At 24.7% G+C, this 22,876-nt stretch overlaps 3 protein-coding genes across 12 annotated transcripts; 2 read left to right on the top strand and 1 right to left on the bottom strand.

Annotated features, from left to right (window-relative positions):
* Positions 1-1,410: 1,410 nt before the first annotated feature.
* LOC100578704 (tubulin delta chain) lies at positions 1,411-2,782 on the bottom strand. Its single transcript, XM_003250611.3, has one exon. It carries the CDS (start codon positions 2,780-2,782, stop codon positions 1,445-1,447), a length of 1,338 nt encoding a protein of 445 aa, XP_003250659.1. The 3' UTR covers positions 1,411-1,444.
* Positions 2,705-12,323, top strand: LOC408924 (peptidoglycan-recognition protein LC). Of its 7 annotated transcripts, none has more exons than XM_026441962.1 (6): positions 2,705-2,774; positions 7,397-7,964; positions 9,131-9,289; positions 9,401-9,852; positions 10,627-10,821; positions 10,898-11,146. In XM_026441962.1, exons 2-5 carry the CDS (start codon positions 7,406-7,408, stop codon positions 10,810-10,812), a joined length of 1,356 nt encoding a protein of 451 aa, XP_026297747.1. In that variant the 5' UTR covers positions 2,705-2,774; positions 7,397-7,405; the 3' UTR covers positions 10,813-10,821; positions 10,898-11,146. The 7 variants fall into 7 exon arrangements, with proteins under 7 accessions (XP_026297747.1, XP_392452.2, XP_006565570.1 ...); XM_392452.7 differs by lacking the exon at positions 2,705-2,774 and adding an exon at positions 5,439-6,373 and having other exon boundaries at positions 10,898-11,142; XM_006565507.3 differs by lacking the exons at positions 2,705-2,774; positions 10,898-11,146 and adding an exon at positions 5,448-6,373 and having other exon boundaries at positions 9,401-9,706; positions 9,772-9,852; positions 10,627-10,763.
* Positions 12,291-20,194, top strand: LOC408923 (transcription initiation factor TFIID subunit 4). 4 transcript variants are annotated; one of them, XM_016913101.2, is made up of 11 exons: positions 12,291-12,435; positions 13,124-13,880; positions 14,117-14,392; positions 15,662-15,778; positions 15,890-16,222; positions 16,594-16,743; positions 17,067-17,329; positions 17,481-17,647; positions 17,735-17,865; positions 17,986-18,168; positions 18,246-20,194. In XM_016913101.2, the coding sequence occupies exons 1-11, from the start codon at positions 12,320-12,322 to the stop codon at positions 18,522-18,524; spliced, it is 2,772 nt and encodes a 923-aa protein (XP_016768590.1). In that variant the 5' UTR covers positions 12,291-12,319; the 3' UTR covers positions 18,525-20,194. The 4 variants fall into 4 exon arrangements, with proteins under 4 accessions (XP_016768590.1, XP_016768591.1, XP_016768592.1 ...); XM_016913102.2 differs by having other exon boundaries at positions 16,597-16,743; XM_016913103.2 differs by having other exon boundaries at positions 14,117-14,329.
* The last annotated feature ends 2,682 nt before the right edge of the window (positions 20,195-22,876 follow it).

A 22,876-nucleotide genomic window follows, 5' to 3' on the forward strand; every position in this document is an offset into this window, starting at 1 on the left:
GTTATTAGATGGCGCTACTTTTATACATACTATTTCCTTCAACCCCATATTATGAAAAATTGCTAACTTATAATTTAAGAATACTAGTATTTTATTATTAAAAAAATATATATATAAATATAAAATATAGATATTGATTAATTTTATATTAATTATATATATTTTAAAATATATACAAGGAATTTATAATCAATTTTTTTTTAATATATAAATATATAAGTTTAAATATTATATATTTTATCAGATTTTAAAAATCAATATATTTATATGTATATTTAATCTTAAAGTTCAAATTAAAATATGTAGTGAGCGATGAAGATATAGTAAACGAGTTTTAAACAATTGTAGCTGTACCTGTAACGCTTGACCGATGTTAGAAAACGATGTGGATAGTATATTTGTCGTTGTTTATATAGTATTTCCCACGCTATATATTCTTTCTTTTTTTTTCTATCTTTACATAATATGTTTAAAACTAAAATCTTGAAATATCTTAGCCATAATAAAACATTTTATTTTATTTAAAAATTTTATTTTATATTGATATAAAAAATATTTGAATTTGTTTATATGATATATGTAAATGGATTTATATATATATATATATATATATAATATATATATATAATATAATATATATATAATATATATATATATAATATAATATAATATAATATATATTTATATATATATATATATATATATATATATATATATATATATATATGTATATGTATATATAAATTTCTTTAATTGTTTGTATTTATAATTTTATTTTTATTTATTTATTTCAAAAATCATATTAAACAATGAAAATACAATACATTAATTATTTAATATAATTTTATTTAATATAATTAATAATTATAATTTCATTAGTATTATTATTTAATTGTAATTTCAAAAATAATATTGTATTACTATATTTAAAAATATTTCGAAGAAATTCAATTTTTCGATTTTTTTTTGAATGTAAAAAAAAAAAGACAGAAGAATGATTACTAGTTCTTGGAAATATTTTTTTTAGAAATGACTTTTTTGTTCTGCATTATGTTCGACGAATTTGGCTATCTCTTTGTACAATATACTTTTTCATATTATATCAAGAGATACATATTATCATAGATTCATTCTATTTTATTCTTTCTGTAGATTAAATTAAAAATCATTTTCTATCTTATTTTTTCTGTATTAAATTTTTTTCTTCTTGTTATATTTTTTTTTATCACTGCATATTTTATATATATATATATCATATAATATTGTAAATTGATCGATTTTCTTATGTCATAATTATTATTTCATTTAACTTTAACTTTCAAGTATACAATATTTGAATTTGTTATTTTAATTAATGTTTTTTGATTATTTTAAACAATCATAAAACTATTCTTTTTATTATATATTTAGAAAATGAAAAATTTAATTGAATTATAATTTATTATTAATTTGTATGAGAGATTAATTCTTTATATTCTTTTACAACATTTTCAAGTACTGAAAATGCTTGTAGAAAATCATCCTCTTCTAAACCAAATTGTTTATATTGATGTAAAAATGCAGAATGAATATAAGATTTCCAAGTTTTATTTAAAAATATATCTAGAGAATAGGAAATTTGAGAATTATTGGTTATTAAAGCAAGAAATTTATCATGATTTAAAAATTTTCGATTTTGATGTAAATGAGTAAACCAATCAATTGTATTCCAGTTTGCATATAAATGTTTTTCTTTAAGTATATTTTTCATTATAAGATCCTGTTCTAACATTGTTCCACGTGTTATTAAAACATTTGATACTGAAGTAGCATATGTATGATGTATGGTATTACTTAATAAATTAGATGGAATTTTTAATTCAACATTAGTTAACTGAGAATTTAAATTTGATATTCTAAGTGTTTGCTTTAAATGATGGATATATGAATTCCAATTATATATTGGTTCATAGCTTGTAGATGTTACCGGTATATGTGGAGTACTTTTTATTATTGCTATTTTGTATGAAGGATGACATGCTATTTGAGATAATAATGAATTTATATTATGTTTTTCATAATTTACTGGTTGAAATGTAGCTAATAATTTTTCTGAAATAACTTTATTCATATCTTGTAGATTTATAGATGATTTTTTTAATAAACTAGTACATATATTATATATTTGTTCATTTTCAAATAAAATATTTATATCACTTTCATTATAAAGTTTTGCTAAAGTTAATAATGTATTATAATTTTGTGTACATACTTCACCAAATGAAAATGGTAATATTGTTGTATTAAGAATTGGTTTTTTATTATATTCCTCATGTAATAATTTTGTAATATAACTTCCAATACCAGATCCTGTTCCACCTGCAGAACTTAATAATAAAAGAAATCCATCAAAATGATCTAATTTTTCTATTTCTTGCCTTATACAATTTAATATTACATCACTTAATTCATAACCTTTTACTAAATAACCAAATGCCCAATTATTTGCACAACCTCCTCCAGCTTGACAAATTACATTTTTCGTTGAATATGTCCATGAATTATTTTTATTATTATAAATTTTATTTATGACCTTTTGTTCTGTATCTATAAGAATTGCTCTTGCTAAACGGTCATTACTTTTAGATATACCACTAAACCATCTATTAAATGTATCTTCTACGTATTGATAATTAGTTTTATATGATACACCAGTATTTACACATTCCATATCAGTTGATATTTCTGAGAATAACGTATGTCCTAATTGATTTCCGCATTGTCCAAATTGTATTGTAAGCATTATTAAAATATAATTTCATTTATTAATTCAATATTATTCAATTTACTAATTTATTATATTATTATATTAAATAAATATATTTTTTTTTTGCTCAATTAATTGGATGTACATGTAATTGCACCAACCATAAAATGCACCAACCATAAAATGCACCAAAACACGTAATTTGATTAAAATAATTTATATTTCAAAATATATACAAAGATTAATATATTTAAATATTCACATTTTTTTTTAATAATAAATCTCTTTACTATAAAAGTATCTATTTAAAAAATATATATATTTCGATATATTCGATAAGTTATAAAAATTTATCACAGACAACCTCACAGAATAAACTAGTAAATGAATTTCATGTTCTATGTTCTAAAATACCAATCAAAAAAAAGATTGAGAGATTATATTATAACCTTTAAAATATGGAGTGGCAATTTTAGGAACTATATTTAATTTAACCATTAAAGTTGGTAATATTAATAAATATCTTTTTTAATATAAATATCATAAAATTAAGTATCTACAAATATAAACGAATATTATAAAAACTTAAAATTCTGTTTTGCTATTATCATATTTGTAACTTAATGCAATATTGTATTGCTTTTTTCAAATTATTAACATGAGATCAAACACTGAAATTTATTAAATTTTGTATAATTTTATTTAAATCATAAAAAAAATTCATTGGTATCTTTGAATATTTCATTAAATAATTATAAAATTAAATATTTAAGTTTTATATTTATATTTATTTTGTGATACACTAATAGTTATTATTACTGTATCATAAAATAAATTGTTGAAAACATGAAAGTCCCCAATGCTATAAATTAATTTCATTAAGTTTAATTCTAACTATAATAAAGATTATTTATTTATTCAATTAATCTTAAAGAGGAATTGCTATAATAATAGAAAGAATATTATATATTTCATTTGTATCTTATTTATGATTTTATTGAAAAAAAAAAATAACATTTAAGATAAAATTATAAAATAAATTATAGGATAATTTTAAAATTATTAGGATTAAAATTATATTAATTGAATTCTTATATGATCAATTAAAGATAATATTTATAAATAATATTTATAAATAAATATTTATAAATAATTTAACAAATTATCGCGAAATCATATAATCATAATATGCGATAAAATTATTAAAAATAGGAGTAAAATTTATAAATTATTATAATATATATATGTAATTATATAATGTAATTATAAACATTATATTATGTTGAAATGTATTTAACAGTATGTTTAATAAAAAATCTATGTATTCTAAAATATATGTGCATCATCAAATAATGAAATTATAAAAAAATTGTATAATAAGAAATTATTCTCATATATATCGCTTAATAATTATAATTTTATTAATGAGATTTATGTACTATAAATAACTAAAAAAAATAAATAACTAAATAAAACACTAAATAAACTAAATAAATAAATAAAGAAATATAAATAAATAAATAATGAATAATGAATAAAATAATAAATTTTTATTCATATGAAATTATCTTTTTACAATATCCAATAACAATTTTTATATAATTCATAATTTCGTATATATATACACATATAGAAAAAAAAATATAAATACTGAATTATATAGCATAATTATATAGAAATTATGCTATAACATATAATAATAATTGTGATTGAAATAATATTTAATTTCATATAAATTAATATGTAAATAATAAATAAATATAATAATGTAAATAATAAATAAATAATTTATTATTACTTTATTAAAAAGATAAACGCATTTTATTAATTTTATTTTTTATATCTATTATTTTTATTTAGAATATAATTTTTTAAAAAAATGTTTTGAAAATTTTATCACGAATAGTCTTAAAACATATAATTGAAATTCATTTTTGAAAAAAAATTAATAAAAATAACAATTTAAAATAATTTAAAATAAAAAGAATATTTTATAATAATTTTTTTTATGAAATTATAAAATTAGTTTTTAATAGTTTAATGAATGCAAGATTATATTAAAAATGGATGAAAATTGATCGGAAAAAGATCTACAATAAAACATTATGTAACTAAATATATTTTATCTTTTAAGTAAAGAATAACATATTTTTCAATTATTTTTCTTTCTAATAATTAAACTTATTAAATTTATTAAATATTTTAAACTAATAAAATTTTATTATTTTCAACTATTATTTTTTAAAAATTATTGTTACACAATAATTATTTAAAGCTTATAAAAATTAAATGTTTTTTAAAATAAACATGCATCATTTCTATAAATAATCTTTAAAACATGAATGTTTTTTTTAAATTGCTATAATTATTGATAACATTAATAAAGTACAAAATTTAAATATTAAATAAATAACAAAATATGAAAATTAAGCATAAAACGAATACATAATATTCAATATAAAATTGAAAAAAAATATAATTAATTTGTACATTAATTTATAAGAAATAAAAAATTCAAATGGAAATATTATAATATGATTATTTATTTATTTATATATTTGATATAGACCTATCATGCAAAAAAAAAAAAAGAAAAGAAAAAATATGAAATAATGAATAATTATTGCATTGCAATAAATTATCTGCCATTATCATATCGTATATAATTTAATGAAAAAATATTACGAACAAGTCATACATTTGAACTCTGTAATCAACGTTATAATGAAATTATAACATGATTAAATGTAGAAGTGTATGTATAGAATTTCCAGTTGTATGTAATGAAAGTAAGATGAAGAGTGGGGTTGGATACAATTTAGCGGCTTACTCAACAAATCATCAACAGTTCGTTATGACGACAAATCACGGACAGATAACATTGAAAAATCCTGTTTCAAATTTTTTTATTTTTTATTGATTATTGTTCTTCTTATCACACAGTGTCGTAAAACAAAAAAATTTTGTCAATTTGTGTCTATTATGTTTGGAATTTTAAACTTTTTTTCATTTTTTTAATTTTTTAATGCTAGTGATGTATCGAGCTTTGAAATTTTCCTTCTTCAATCGTATATGCGACAGCCGCGGCCTTCATAAAACTCGTTATACGTCATAAATGACGTAGAATTATGAAACGACAAAAGACGAAGAGAAAACTTCATGTGAACTAACCGATATTTAATATTTCGTTCGTTTACCTATGCTTGTGATGTAAAATAACGCTTCGTATATTTTTTTTGTGTTATATGCTTTTATGGATTGAAGTTTCAATTTCAATTGCGAACGTAACGGCACGTAATGTCATCGGCACTAGTATTTGCGGTAGTGTTCGTACTGTGTAGTGCGATAGAATCATTATGAAATATGAAACGTATATTTTGTGAACAAACTTTCAAAATCAGAATTTGCGTATTACACATTCTAATAAGTGTAATGTAATATAGTAGCAGTGTAATATGCATAAACAATTTCAAAATCAAAAAATTTTGAAAGAATTTTCTTTATCAATATTATTTGGATCGGAGTAACAAGGAAAATTCATCTATAGAGACGCCATGTTATAAGTTAATGGTGATCAAAAGCATTGAAAAAGTGATTGCAAGCAACGGAAACAATGATTTGTGTGAGGTAATTTTTTCTGATTTGCTTAATATATATTGAAAATCAAAATTCAAAATCAAAATTTGTTTCATTGCATTTTATATTGTTATTATTAAATATTTTATTATTTTTTTGATTATAGTCTTCTTATAAATATTTTTTTTGTCAGATTTGAATTTTTTTAATTTCTCACATTTGATATTTCATGACGTAAATTTTTATTATATTTGATCTTTGTATTAATAATACGATTAATAGCACAAATAAAATGATAAATTATTTAAATAAAATATAATATAAATATAACCAATTTGTTTTGTTATCAAATTTTTTTAAATAGAAAAAAAATAATAATAATAGAAAAAGATATGAATAGATGTACATAAAAATAATTTATGTTGTTTGTTAATTGAGAATTAGTTAAAAATACTTTGATGATGTGAAAAATTAATTATAAATTTATGCTTTTTGGAATGTACATTTCTAACATACGATAATGAATTTCCTAGAAATAAAATTTTGTTTAATAAATAATCAAAAAATCTTCTAAATATTATTTATTTTATTATATTTTTTGTTTAAAATAAAATATTCGCTTAATCATTTATAAAATACGCGAAATTCGTGAAACGATATGCCTAATATTCTCGATTATAATATATTTAATTATATTTATATATTTTAAGCGTACATATATACTGTTAATGAGAAACATCGTTTAGATCACATCACATATTAGTATAAATTGCAATATGTATTGCAATATGTAAGAAATACTTATATGTTTATCGCTAATGTCATTATTTAACTTTCAAAATCAGATTTCTCATCAATGAAATCTTATGAATATAATCAGAGAAATATTTTTTCTCTATCAAATATTATATATTTTTTCTATCAGTATATTATAATAGTATATTATATATTTTAATATATTAAATTGTTTTTGTTTTTTATAAATTATTATATAAATTCATAAATAATAATTTAAACATATATGTATTATATATATATAACATGACATTATAAACAAATTCTTTTTTCCTACAGTGCGTTGGTATGGTGATATCGGTGCAACAGCATCAACAAACATTATCGGACGAGAACCAGGATAAAATAAGTAATATCTCCATTGAAGATCGTAATATCGAAAACTGTCGGAGCGAGATAGTGCATTCTATCAAAGATAGCGCGGTCAGCATTACCGAAAATGACAGCATTGCCGATTCGTCTACGCAGTGCAGTAACGTAGAAGACGATAATGAAACGGATATTGAGGAAGGAGATTGGATACCTGATTTACCTGTACCAACGGTATTTCAACAACATCAAGAAGTGACAACCGCAGATGGCAATATAGTGTTACCTAATGCAGACATTTCAAATTTTGGTAATGTGCGCGTAAAAAATTCGACTAATGTGCATCTTGGTAATAAGACCTTTTATAAAGGTCCAGTGACAATAAAACAATTCGTTTATACGAACCCGACTTCAATACAGGACCTTGATACAGTGAAGAATGATATTATAGGATCGAATACCAATACATCTGACTTGTCAACTGCTAAAGGAGATTCGACTGTGAAGAATTCAATTTTATCACAAAATCCTGATCTCGGTAACAATATTTTTTTTAAAAGTCTTAATAATGTTTTTGTAAAGATTCGTAAAAACATCGTTTCGTTTTATAATAGAGGTAAAATTTGTTAGGTTTTATTTAGTATAATATAGATTTCTTTAATTATTTTTTGAAATTAAATTTATGTAGATATTATATGCAGATTACAATTTTATTATTATTATTATTTTAACATATATATGCAAATTATATATAATCTTTTCTATTTTTACAATGAACTTACAATGAACTAATAACATTATCTTTCTTGAATGTACTGATTATCTTTTCATATTTTAAAAATTATTTATAAATAATTAAATATCTCAAATACTTTTGTTTTAAATATATATAAGTCTAATCTATTTTATCTATAATATTCTATTAGTTTATAATACTTGTAATTTTAAATTATAATTAATCTAAATTATTAAGAAATATTTTTATGAATAAAAGTAAAAGTTTCGAGGATGATCATTATCGGAAATTGCAAGAAATTGCACAGAAAATGCAATTCGTTTCTATAAAAATAAGCAAAAAATATGAAATTCAAAGTTTTATATTTTATTTTAAATAAATTTGAAATCATCAAATAATGACTTCAATTTGAAGTAAATTATATTTCATTTAAAAAAAAATTTGCGACATTAATATTAAAGTCAATAAAAGATTAATATGATATGTAATAATTCGTGTAGGTCAAAATTATTTTATTTTCATGATATCATTTTAAAAATATATTATTTTTTATAATAATAATAAAATGATTAATATAATTTCTAATATATATAATAATCTAATAATTTTTATAATTATTTATATACCTGAATAAAAGTATATATTTATAATAATTTCAATCTTATTTAAGATTAATATATATATATATATGTAATTTTTATATTAATTGATTTACAATTTTTTTTATTTCATTTAACATTACTCTTATATTGGAGTAGATTATTTAGATATTGTATGTTGTGAAAAATTATATAAAAAAATGCAATAATTATAATATTTACGAAATGCATTACATACATTTTTTAAGAAAAAATTAAAACATTTAAAATAAGTATTATCAAAATCATTTATATTTATATAAGTAATAATACATATTTATACAATAATTAATATATTATTTTTTCTTTAATATTTTTATATTATTTTAGTAACAAAATGGTTGCGGACTTGGCGATATGCAGCGTTTTTGTGTATTTTAGCTTTAATTCTTGTAATTATTATGGTCATCGTCAGTATATATTTTACACGCAATTCTGCTATTCCGTCAGCCGTAGTTTTTCCGGAAATACCAGATTCTTTATTCGGAGGTAATATTTATAATTTTTTCAATCACCATATTATCAATCAATTTATATATTAGCCAAATATAAATAATTAGCCAATAATAAACTAATTAAATTACAATAATTAAATTGCAGATAAGATAAAAAATATCCGTTTTATTGAACGAAAAGAATGGGGTGCTCAACCACCTACAACACAATTAATAAAGATGAAACTTCCGGTACCGTATGTGATTATAAGTCATACAGCAACACAATTTTGTAGTACACAATCGGAGTGTACATTTTATGTTCGATTTGCACAAACGTTTCATATTGAATCTAGAAATTGGTCAGATATCGGTTATAATTTTCTTGTTGGTGGCGACGGATATGTATATGTTGGTCGCAGTTGGGATTATATGGGTGCTCATGCATTCGGATATAATAACATAAGTATAGGTATTTCTTTTATTGGAACATTCAATACGGTAAAACCATCTAAACAACAATTATATGTTGTGCAGAAACTTATCGAATTAGGAGTAGAAAAAGGCAAAATTGCACCAGACTATAAATTATTAGGACATCGTCAAGTTTCTCAAACTGTAAGTCCAGGTGATGCATTATACAGTGTTATTCAAACTTGGCCTCACTGGTCGAAAGAACCATAAAAAAAATTATTTTTTTTGTATCAGTGATATCTCGAATTTTTCATTTTTATCATAAAAATTCCGATGGATATATATAACTTTACTATAATATATATAATGACAATAAAAATATTGTTTATTAATATATAATTTAAAACGTGACATTTTATATAATTTAATTATAAATAATATATGTTTAAATATATTTGATATTAAATTATTATATATTAAATAAACATATTGATACAGAAATTGTTTTAAAAATTAGTTGAAAGAATATATATAAAAGTTTTATATTTCTAATTATAAAATTATATATATTATATATTTTAATATATATATATTTTAATTATAATATATATATATTTTTTTAATATAATAATAATATTTTTTATGTAAATAATTTTAGTAATAGAAAATAATAGTAGTAGAAAAAATAATATATATATTGTAAAATAAAGAATTATTTAAAAAAATATATAAAAAATATATAAAATTTTTTATTCTAAATATTGTATATATATTAAATATTCATTCTTATAAAAATTTTTTTAAAAAATTTATTTTATGATTCATTACATTAAACAAATAATACATAAATATTGCAGATTTTATTATAAATACGATTCTATTATAGATTCTATTATTATTTTCTGTAATCATATTAATAAAAAAACAATTCAATTTTTATGATTAGAGGGCGCTAAATCTTGTCTTATAAATCATTAGGTCTTATTTTCAATATTGACACATTTCGATAGAGAAATTTACGAACGCAAGTGTTTGAAAATTGAGAGCAGCAGATTATGGAACACATTGTTTAAGGAAATTATTACTGTTAACACTATTTTAAAAACAAATAATTGTACTCACAGCTTTCAAGGATTTAAAAATTTTTATATATGTCTGCTTTAAATATAAAATGTAATGAAAATATATTCAACAATAATATCTTTCACATTTTAATACAATCAATCAATTTAAAAATTATTAATTTCAGACCAGTTATTAAAAAATGTTATAAAAAAATGTAATGAATAAAAGAGAACAAATTGAGATCGATGGTAACTGATAACGTGCAATGCGATGGCGACACAAGCTTTCATATATAAGTATATGATTCGTGTACAAATTGTGAAGAAATTAGTACCATTAATTTTTGTGTGGTGTGCTCAAGTCGCTTATATATATATATATATATATATAGTAATATTTTATGGTAGGGAATTTTTCTCTTTTAAATTTTCGCGGTTTTTTTATAATTTTATAAAATATGCTTATAATAATATGTATCAAGATAAAGTGCATAGATAAAATATAGTAAAACAATTATAGTTTAGTATTTTTTAATACTATTTATAATTATTAAAATTTTTTTATTTATAAATACACTACATTATACACTATTATGTAGCTTTTTTACATTAAAATCACTATATTTATTTATAATTACATTATAATTTTATTTTCTAACATGTTTAATATTTATAATTGATATAATGATTTTTTTTTAGTATTGTATGATTTTTGTTAAGTATTATTAACTATTCATCTTATATATTTATATATATATATATATATATATATATATATATATATCTAATTCTTTCATTTAGAAATTTCTTTTTTTTTAACTTTTATTGATTTTTATACTTAATTATATATTTTTAAAAATTATATATTTGTTTAAAAAATGTTTTAAATTTATTTTATATTAATATTTTTTTAATTAAATATATAAATTCTTTAAATATTATAACCTCAAATCAAAGTTTATACACTTTTCTTATCACTTTGAATATTTATATGTTATTTTTATTTACTACAATTATAATATTTATATTATTTATGAGTAAGTTTCAAAAAGATCGTGATATTGAAATCAATTTTTTAAAAAAAAACATTAATTATACTTCGTCTTCTAGTTTAGTCCTCGTTCTAATGTTATAATAAGACTCTTGTTACTAGCAAAACAGTATTGCCAAGTTTAACATCATGATTTATATTTAAAGTATAGGTTGTATACATGTTTATAATTTTTTGATTTATATGTCAATATTATTCTCGAATTAAGAAAATGTATTGTATGAATTTCAAATTTCAAAAATAACTGTAATAATTTTAACTGATGTGTTTCTATGTAGAGTACTGACAACCATATTACATAAATCCATGATACATGTAATATGGTCATAAATATTTTTCCGATACATAAAAAGCAAAAAACTTGTGACTCAATTTAAAAAAATATTACAATTTTTTTATAATAGTGAAAAAAAATTTATGAATTTAAATATTAGCAGATAGTAAACAAGAAAAGCCGCGTATAATTTTCAGTTGTGCTAGGAGGGGCAATGCACCATGGGAACAATTTGTGACAGGCGCATGCGCAGATCAGTTTACAGTTGGAGCTTGGAAGAAAATGGCGTCAGCTAAGTTTCTGGAGGAAGCTCTGAGCACGGACGTCGATGAATCCGCAGTGAACGCGATAGTAGGCTCCCTTGAAACCCAACTGGTAACATCGACGCCGGTTATCAAGTAAGTTCTGCGTCAATCAGTCAGCAGAATCATTAGGTGAACAGTGGTATTTCCAATGGAGACACCATCACCGCGGTACAGTCACAGAAACATGGGGTTGTGGTGCTGTGGCGTGCGGGTTGAAGGCGGCGAGCACTCGCGAGAAAATGCTCGTATACTTGTCCCTCTGGTGGCGAGGATAGGAAGGGCCGTCAAAACACCCCCCTTCCAAGGGGTCTAAGGTACGGGCCTGCCAATAAACTTACTGACGAGTTCGCTGGCAGGCCCTGAACGAGACGATCTTCCTTTTCCCGCCTTCTTTCCTCTCTCTCCTCCTTCTGATCTTGCTCACATCGTATAAAAGTCAAATCTTCGTGAAACCCCTCCCAAAAGCTTGGGGGGAGTGGATGGCGGCTCATCAGCCACCTTTGCAAACAGCCGGTGAACGGCGCCACTTTGCAGACGCTGATTGCGCGCGCTTTCTTCTAGATTCTTCCAGATTCTCGTTTGCTCTCGTCGATTGTCCACGTGCCTTCATTCCCTTTTCACGCGCCGCAGCTTATACATATTCGCGTTTATACGGTTAGCTATTACTTTATTATTAGAGTTAATTCTTTGTACAGACTATTTAATAAATTATAATCATAATTAAATCATCGCGTCTCATCAGCAATATACTTAACCCCTCCTCGAACATGTGCATCCACAGGGTTTCAAACGGCGGCGGTGCTACTACAGTAAATAGTCTGATGAATCAAGAAGTTACAAAGTCCATTACTACGAGTACTCTCCTCCCTGTTAATGTGGTTACCTCAAACACAGTGGCGCCACAAGTTACTACACAACAGCAACAGCATACACAATCAGCAGTCCCCCCTGCTGCTTATATTAATCAAGTTACTACGAACCAGGTGACCAGTAATCAAACAACAAATATACCAAGCCTTACTAAAACACATGAGCCTGTCAAGATTATCTATCCAACTGTTGGTCAAGTAATAGCAACCACAGGGGTAGCAAATGCAAATAACAAACTTTCTTTTCCTGCACAAACTGTTGGACAGCTAGCCAATGGTACTTTAGGAATAACGTCGCAGGCAGTGTTACAGACAACATCAAATGTTGTTTCTAATGTTGGCTCTGTCAGTGAAACAGGCAGTCAAACAGTTGCTAGTGTAAATAAGCAGACAGGTACAGCTTTGGTGATAAAAACTAGTGTAGCACCCAGTGGCATGGTTTCTGTTCCAATGTCTGTTCCTGTTTCTGTGGCTGGCAATGCAGTCAGCACAGCACTACAGGGTAAAGCTGGAGTTACATCTACAATAGTACCTAGCAATGTGCAAATTCTTAATGTTAATACAATGCGTCCTGGCACACCAGTGACAGGACAACAAGCAGGAAAACAAGTTGCACCTAGAGTAGTGATTGGTCAACATATGCTTGGAACAAGACCTGGAGCTCCAGGGGTAAGATATTTGTAGTTGATAAACAGTATACATATACTTTTGAAGGTCATAATCATTCCATTATAATTTGTGTACATTATGTTTATTATTTGATGTTATTCTGTTTTAAGAATATATTATATAAAATATTTATATATATTATATATATATTAATTTTTTATAAATATTTATTTTTGTTTATTACATATTGGATACTTTAATATATCTTAGTAAAATTTTATTTTTACAATTTTCAGATAACATTACAAACGTTACATGGTCTCCAACCTGGAACTCAAGGTCATATATTATTAAAAACAGAAAGTGGGCAATATCAATTACTAAGGGTAGGACCACCTCCAACAGCAGGTACACCTGGTACTGCAGTTACACCAAATAGTATAGCAGGAAATGCAGTGGTTGCTGCACCATCTCCAGGCACTACCTATCGCTTAGCCTCAGTGCCGGCTGTAAGTAGGCTGAATACACAGTTCACTGGTCCACCACTCGCCACCTTAAGAAAATCTGTTCAGGTGACGTCTTATACCTCTTACAAGACTCGATGTAGTGCGATAGTAGACTTTTTAGTTTATGCTATTAGTTGGAATGGTGTTATTGGTAAGGCTATGTATTATGTTTATATTCTTTCATTCTATCTTTATGTTGTTTCTGTTATATAAAATTTTCTTTAAATTGATTATACAAATATCACTTGACATGTAAAAGAAGTTTTATATTTATATATTATAACTATTATAAGAATTTGTAAAAGCTTTCAGTTAATACAAGACTGAAAGGTTTTATAAAGTATATAGAGAGTTTTGTTTTCTTATTGGCTTATTTGTTGGGATGCCTCTTTATTGTAGAATTTCTACATTTTTAAAATGTGCAATTATTTTATTCAATTCAATGCTGTTATTATATGTATACATATTGCATGTTATATCGGTTAAGGGTATCATGAAATAATTATTTATTTTTTAAATTTTGAAAGATTATAATTAAAATTTGATATACATATTTTAAAGTAATGAAATTTTTTTCATATAAATATGAAATTTTTATTTTTATCTATCTTCACAAAATTTTATAAACTATTTTATGATTAAGTGATAATATTTATATCTAATATAATTAAAAATCATCAACAATAAGTATATAATTAACATCATAAATTCTTTATATACTAACTTTCTAAATATACTGAATTTTTATGAATTATATTTTAATAATTTAATACATATATGGTAATAAGAAACAACTAAAGAATACTTCTTCAATAAAAAAATTGCGAGTCTGTATAAGGTACAAGTGCGTCTTTAATATATTGCACAATTTACTATAAATCAAATCAATATAATTATATATATCTATTTTGAAATAATGAAAATAAATGAGAAAGTAATAAAAAATTTTGTGCTTGAAAAATCTAAAATTATAGCACGAATATAGAAAAAGCACATAGTAGATTATAATTATAGAAATAGAAAAAACAAATCATATTATAAACAAACTATTTACAAATTTAAAGATAAAAGCATGCTATACAAAATTATTATTTGTATCAAATTTGCTATATTTTATTTTTAGCAATGCTGCAAAATGCTTTATTTTTGAATGATATTGTCATTTTGTAATTTATATAGAATTTTAAAGAAAATATGAATTTATAAATATTATTTTTAAAAAATTTTGTAAATATTTATTAATCTTTTTAATGTAGATTTATCAAATAAAAGTTTCTTTTCTTAAATAATTTTAAATGAAAAATTATAAGAAATTTGTTCTTTTTATTTATGTAGACTGTGGCTGCAACTATTACAACAGCAACTACAACTCCAGTAACAGTAACTGCAGCTGTGTCAACTGCACCTACACCTCCTGTTACTACAGTTCAAACAGTTCAAACACCTACACCAGTATGTATTAAAAATAATCACAAATATATATACATATATTACTTATATAAATTTTATTAATGATTTTATTTATGATTATTAGTTTCATTAAATTTTATTTTTTATTTTTAGCGTCAAACTACAGATAATACCAAAGAAAAGTGCCGTAAATTTTTAGCAAACTTGTTAGAGTTATCTAGTCGAGAACCTAAAGCAGTGGAGCGAAATGTTCGAACTTTAATACAAGAATTAATTGATACTAAAGTTGAACCTGAAGAGTTCTGTGATAGACTTGAAAGATTATTAAATGCATCACCTCAACCATGTCTGATTGGATTTCTCAAGAAAAGTTTGCCACTTTTACGGCAATCTCTTGTGACAAAAGAATTAGTCATAGAGGGGATAAAACCTCCTCCAGCTAATGTTGTTTTTCCTGTAACATCTGCCACTCCTGTAGTAACGCAGGTAAAGTTTTATTATATACAATATTACAAATTAAAAATATTAAAATATAATGTTTATAGATATCATGGATGGATAGTTTATATAAATTACTCAAACAGTTCATATTGTTTATATTTAATATATTAATATTCATTATTTGAATAATATTTCGCAAGTAAATATTTTTCTTATTATTTATTTTGATATGATTTTTTATTTTGAAATAGAAAAAAAAAAATTATTAAATTTTTTATTACTATACTAAGTCCTTTTTTAAATTTATTATTGAAAATAGATAAAAATAATGTGCTTTTTATTAATTATTTATCTCATTCATTCATATGTTAATTATAATATTTGTTTAATATTAATTTATTTATAATATAATTTAGCAGAATCAGCTTAGACCGACCGTTTCTGTGACACCCACAACAGTTCCTGTGGCTGCAGTTACTGCAAGTACACAAGTAAGAGTAATGACTCCAATACCTGCAGCTACAACAACAGTCCCCAGACCAGCTCAGCCAGTTCAACAAAGGCTGGTAAGAAGACATTTAATTTTGTTATATTAAATATATTTAAATTTTAAATACATTGAATGTATTTAAATAATAAACTAATGATTGATGGTTGATGATATGTTTGGATATGTTGATGGATGATATGTTTGGTTTATATTTATTCAAATTTTATAAATATAAAAATTTTATATTTTTATCTTTCTATGTAAGTATTGTCAATCGTAAGTTCAATCAGATATATTTAATTAATCATTTATAACATAAGATTAAATGAATATTAAATATTTCATATATATTCATTATATTATAATGATTAAATTATAAAAAATTATTTATTATTTTAGATACGACCTGTTACGACAGTAGTTCGTAGTCCTACAGGATATACTGTGAAATCAACGGTAGCCGTAACTGGAATTCGACCTACTGTTCCTACAGTTCAAAAACCACCTATTACAACAACTGTTGTTAAAACAGTTACAACTACAACGCAAGGCAAAACAGTCAACACAACTACTACTGTTAATAAAGCCATAGTGCCTTCTTTTGTTCCAAAGCCAGTTACTAAAGAAAAAGAAAAAAAGACATTTTCATCTGCAGGATATACGTAAGTAATTATTGTTTCCAAATATAATTTGTTATCATGTTATTAATATTTATTGAATATATATATATATATATATATATATATATATATATATATATATATATATATATATGTATATGTATACGTATACGTATATTTTTCTTCTAAATAGGGGAGATGACGATATTAACGATGTCGCAGCTATGGGCGGTGTTAATCTTGCTGAAGAATCTCAAAGGATACTTGGTTCTACAGAATTTGTTGGAACACAAATAAGATCTTGTAAAGATGAAGTGTTTTTACATATGACGCCATTACAACAAAGAATTAAACAAATCGGTATTATTTTTTATTAATTACTTTAATAACTATATAATATATAACTATATATAATAAACTTTAGATAATATAAATTTATTTTTTTAGTTTCTAATTATGGATTAGAAGAACCTAATCAAGAAGTTGCGGCATTGATATCGCATGCTGCACAAGAAAGGTTAAAAAATTTAGTAGAAAAATTAGCAGTAATTGCAGAACATAGGATAGATTTGATAAAGGTGAAGTTCAAAGACTATAACAAATCAAAAATTTAATTTTATATTTTAATTATTATTATAAGTATTAATTAAATATTTAAATGGAATATTTAGAAAATAACTAAAATATAATAATTTTAGGTGGATCCACGTTACGAAGTAACACAGGATGTTAGAGCACAATTAAAATTTTTGGAAGATTTGGATAAGGTGGAACGTAGAAGACATGAAGAACAAGAAAGAGAGTTACTTTTACGTGCTGCTAAAAGCCGTGCGAAAACTGAAGATCCAGAACAAGCTAAACTAAAGGCAAAAGCTAAGGAGGTATTTCCACTAAATATGATAATTAAAAAATAAGAAAATGTATAAGAAAAATTAATTACTCTTGAAATTTTATTTAGATGCAACGTGCAGAAATGGAAGAATTAAGGCAAAGAGAAGCAAATTTGACAGCTTTGCAAGCAATTGGTCCACGCAAAAAGCCTAAACTTGATGCAGGTGCATCTGCTAGTAGCCCAGGCAGTAATACCGGTTTGAACACTTCAGCAACTGGAATTAATAGACAAATGCCAATGAGACCACGTTTAAAGAGGGTGAATTTTAGAGACTTATTGTTTTTCCTTGAACAAGAGAAAGAAACGTGTAGGAGTACAATGTTGTATAAATCATACTTGAAGTGATGTTCTGTAAAGGGCAGGAACTTATGTGATCCGCCCAATTTCTGGCGCCCTACCTGTATGGTCTTGTGTGAGCTGGCCTCAATGGACCTTAACGAATCATGTAACGTTAGTGTACGTTGCGTTGTACAGTGTTTGATAAGTTACATACAATTCATTACGAATCACATCAGGATTCCACATACATTCAAAATAAGATTATTTCTATCATGTCGATAAGCTTCCCTAATGTAAATGACTGAAGGTTTTTTAAATGTAATATAATAGATTGTTCTTTATTTTTCAACACAAAATTGCATCATTGATAAGAATATGTGTATGAGCACATGCCTGATGATCAGTCTTGGGTAGTTTCTGTATGGCAAGGACATTGTATGATCATATATAAATGTTGTTATATGGTGCATGTATGTTGAATGAATGAGTGTACATTATCATTTATGTATATGCCTGCTGCATTGTAACACTTGACCTATACTTTTGGACACTGTAGCGCTAGTGTAAAGAGTGCAGGTTTTGTTAACATAGTAAATCGTATTTTTGCAAATTGTAATGTAATATACTGTGAGCACACTGTCCAAAAAGTATGGAATAATTTGTACAATACCTTACATATAAAATACAAAATAGTGATAATTTCAATGTTGGTACAACAGAATATAGCTACTCTCCATGTAAGATGGAATTGTTATCAGTATATTATGTTGTAATCTACATTTTCAGTGTTTATAAAAGAATTAGCTGTTACGTTTTTTATTAAAGAAATATTTACAAAAGTAAAAATTACGAATATTTTTTCGATTAATGTTAATTTAATTATTTATATTTCCTCTTTGGAATTAATGCAGTTTTTGTTAATGTTCAAAAAAAAGTGTGCTTCACATAATCAATTGAAAAAAATTCAAAGCGTGTACCTGATTTATAATGTAAAAAAATTTGCTGCAGATGTACGTGGGTGCCTATTATCGTACAGAGTAATTAAAAAGATATCGATCTTTCCTAAATTGCTCATCACATGAGCATTTTATATGTGCCCGAAATAGATTTTTGTGGAATATTAAAAAAAAAAAAAAAAAAGAAATCATTGTATATGTTTATTAAAGATATTGATGCATATATATATATACATATACAAGTATACGCACGTATCATTTATTGCGTTTAGATTTGATTTTTAGTACAATATTGGTTTAGAATTTTTTATAATAGCTTTTGTTGTAAAATAGCTTCTAATTTTGAATGATTTGTGTTCATTCTTACAGATCTATATATATAGAACAAGAGATTGAATTTTCATCTTAAATGTATTAAATACTGTACACGATAACGATACCAGAAGCCATCGATTTTTATAAGCTCTAGCTGTAATATAAATTTGATATAAGTTTGTTGACACAATAGAAATTTTTCTATTGTATACTGTCATAGTTTGGAGTTGCAGAATATGATACGAAGTATACTATTTATTTTTCTTAGCAATCCATGTGAAATAGTTACTTCAGATTATCCGAGTATAAACAAGAATTATAGAGAATCTAAAATATCCTGATAATCTGAATTAACTGTGATTTCTCAATCATTTTCGTGCTTCCATATTTTTTTTGGAATGCACGATACATTTCTTGACAGGCATTCATAAAATAAAAAAAAAAAAAAAAATAAAAAAATAAAAATAAGATATATTAAAAAGGCACGTACACCTGTGAGTCTTCTAGTGTAAATAACGGGAGAATAAAAAGCGAGTCTACGTAACGTTTCAGTTACAATTACGTGAAACGTAATTGCTTCAACGGTTCAATATTGATTAAAATAATAATACGCGCACAAGACTGAATTGTGTAAAAGATGTTAAGTTAAATTGAACTATTAACATTAACTATCCATAGCGCTGATTAATTATGAGATGAATCAGTACAAAGGAAAAAGGAAAAAAAGAAAGAAAGAAAGAAAATTATTTAAAAGTGTAGGTGCAAAGTTATAATTGCAATATTGATCTCAGCTATATAATTCTATTTGTTATTGCGTGCACCAAGAAACGATTGCCTTTTTATATATAAATATATAAATATATATATATATAATAGCAATTGATAAGTTTTTCATTACGAGAGTGAGCGAGCGAGCGAGCGAGCGAGAGAGAGCTTACAATTAAAAAAGAAGCGGATCGTTGAAGCAAAATTATTCGAATAAAAATGTAAATAATTCGTTTTTTTTAGTAGCTATATACTTTTGTCGGAAAAGGCGCACATACCATTACTTGTACCATACTTTTTGCCGCGCACTTCACCATGTAAAAAAAATTTTTACTTAGCTGCGTGTTCCTCTTTACAATGATTGCATCGTTTTTTACGAGCTCGATTGAAAAAAACGCAAATTTCCGAAGTTAGTTATAATGTTCTCCTTACTGCCACTAGGTGGAATTATTAATATAAATATATAAATAGAAGAATGTATAAAGATACAAAAAAAAAAAAACAAAAAAAAAAACAAAAAAAAAAAAAGAAACCTAAAGTAAATAGCAGTTTTGGTACACTATGATATTTTTACAAATTGTAATTGGATAAGTCGTAACCGAGAGATAATAAAACACAAGAATAAGTTTCACCAAAGAATAGCCCGAATTGTTTATTCTTAGGCTACTAACTTTCTTTTTTTTCTTTTTCGTTCAAAAAAAAAAAATTTAATTCTTATGCGTGACATAAAAATTATCGAGTTTCTGCGAATATAGAAATTTCTATTTTGCTTTGTTACATGGTTCAATTTATAGATATATTTTTCACAAAATTATGAAAATTCATAAAATTTCGGGCTGTTAAATCTAAAAATCTAAAAAAATTAAACGGTATAAATATTAAAAGTATTATAGTATATTCGAGTAAATGTTATTTTTATCGTATCATTTTTATCTGAATTTTATCATTTATATTTAAGATATCATGTTAACAAAAAAAAAAAAAAAATTATTTAACATATGTTTATATCGAATAATATTCTTTGAAATTGGATTGAAAATCCCATCAAAAAAAAATTGTAATAATGTCATTAATTACAACAATTAAAATAAAACTTCTACATCGTTTAATGAAAAATCGCGAAAATACGTGGCAAAAAGGTCGATTATACAATAATATGTACAAGCGTGTTAAAATATACATCGGATTGTGATTATTCATCATCCGATCATTCCAAACAATGTTCGATATAGCGTTGTATTTAAAGAATTCACTAAACAATCGAATACCAGCGCATTTATTTTAATCATAAATTTCTTTTTTCTCAATTGTATCTTTAAAATTGATTGTCAAAGATAGTTCTTCCGTACTACAAATATAGTTTTGGTTTCCCTAAATAAATTTTATTACTTAAATATACAAAATTTACTTTTGCGATAATGTAAGAAAGTAATAGACAACAAGAAAAATATTAAAAAAAATAAATATAATATATTTAGAAAATAAATAAAGCAATAAAGCAATGGATGACGAAAGAACAAAGAAAATTAAAGCAGTTTTATCTTTAAAATGATTAAAAATTTTCAATGTTACGAAATTACGGCGTAAATAAGCAAAAAGAGATGATAACGTGAAAAATATTGCTCGCTCAGCCTTGATGCAGATATTGGTTGAGAGAGCGTTACGTACCAGCGTATCCTCGAATTTCAAGCCCGTCTTCCATGTTGACGCCAAAGGCTACTTCGCCTCGTGTCGTGTATTGAAGGACCTGGGACTGAGATGGCCCCGAGGCGATCCAGAAATGGAATATAATCAACATCGGAGCTCGACAGAGACGGAGAACATTGGAGCGGGTGGTAAAATGTGCAATAGCTAGCGAGAGGGAGAGGAAGTAAGGATTTAAGAAACGCGAGGAGAATAGAGAGTAAAAAAGAGAGGAAGGGAGAAGACGTACGATCGAGACGGGGAAAAAAGATGCTTATTATGAATATAGAGAGGATAGAAGAAGTAGAGTTTTCGGTATGGAAAAAAAAAAAAGAAAATTATAAAAGGATTATAAAAGAGTAGGGGAAGGAAAAATACAAAAGATACAGAAGAAGGAAAAATACAGTGCGGAGAACGAGGGAAGGAGTTTCGCGGGGAAAAAGAGGGGGTTGTAAAGAGAATGACGGAAACAATAAGATAGAATGGATGAGAAGATAAAGGAAGGAGGAAAATAGAAGCGCGGATAGAAAGAGAGAAACGAAGCGAGAACGGTGGAGAGCGAGATAGTCGGGAGAGAGGGTCGAAGCGGAACGTTGGGCTCTCCGCTCACCGGGTTCGAGGGATGACAGCCCGCGGCCCATGCTAGCCCGGGGCGTCGCGGATATTGAGTTCACGGTAACCATGGAAACGGGGCCCGAG

The sequence above is a fragment of the Apis mellifera genome, linkage group LG7 (assembly GCF_003254395.2).
Source record: "Apis mellifera strain DH4 linkage group LG7, Amel_HAv3.1, whole genome shotgun sequence".
Taxonomy (NCBI): Eukaryota; Metazoa; Arthropoda; class Insecta; order Hymenoptera; family Apidae; genus Apis; species Apis mellifera.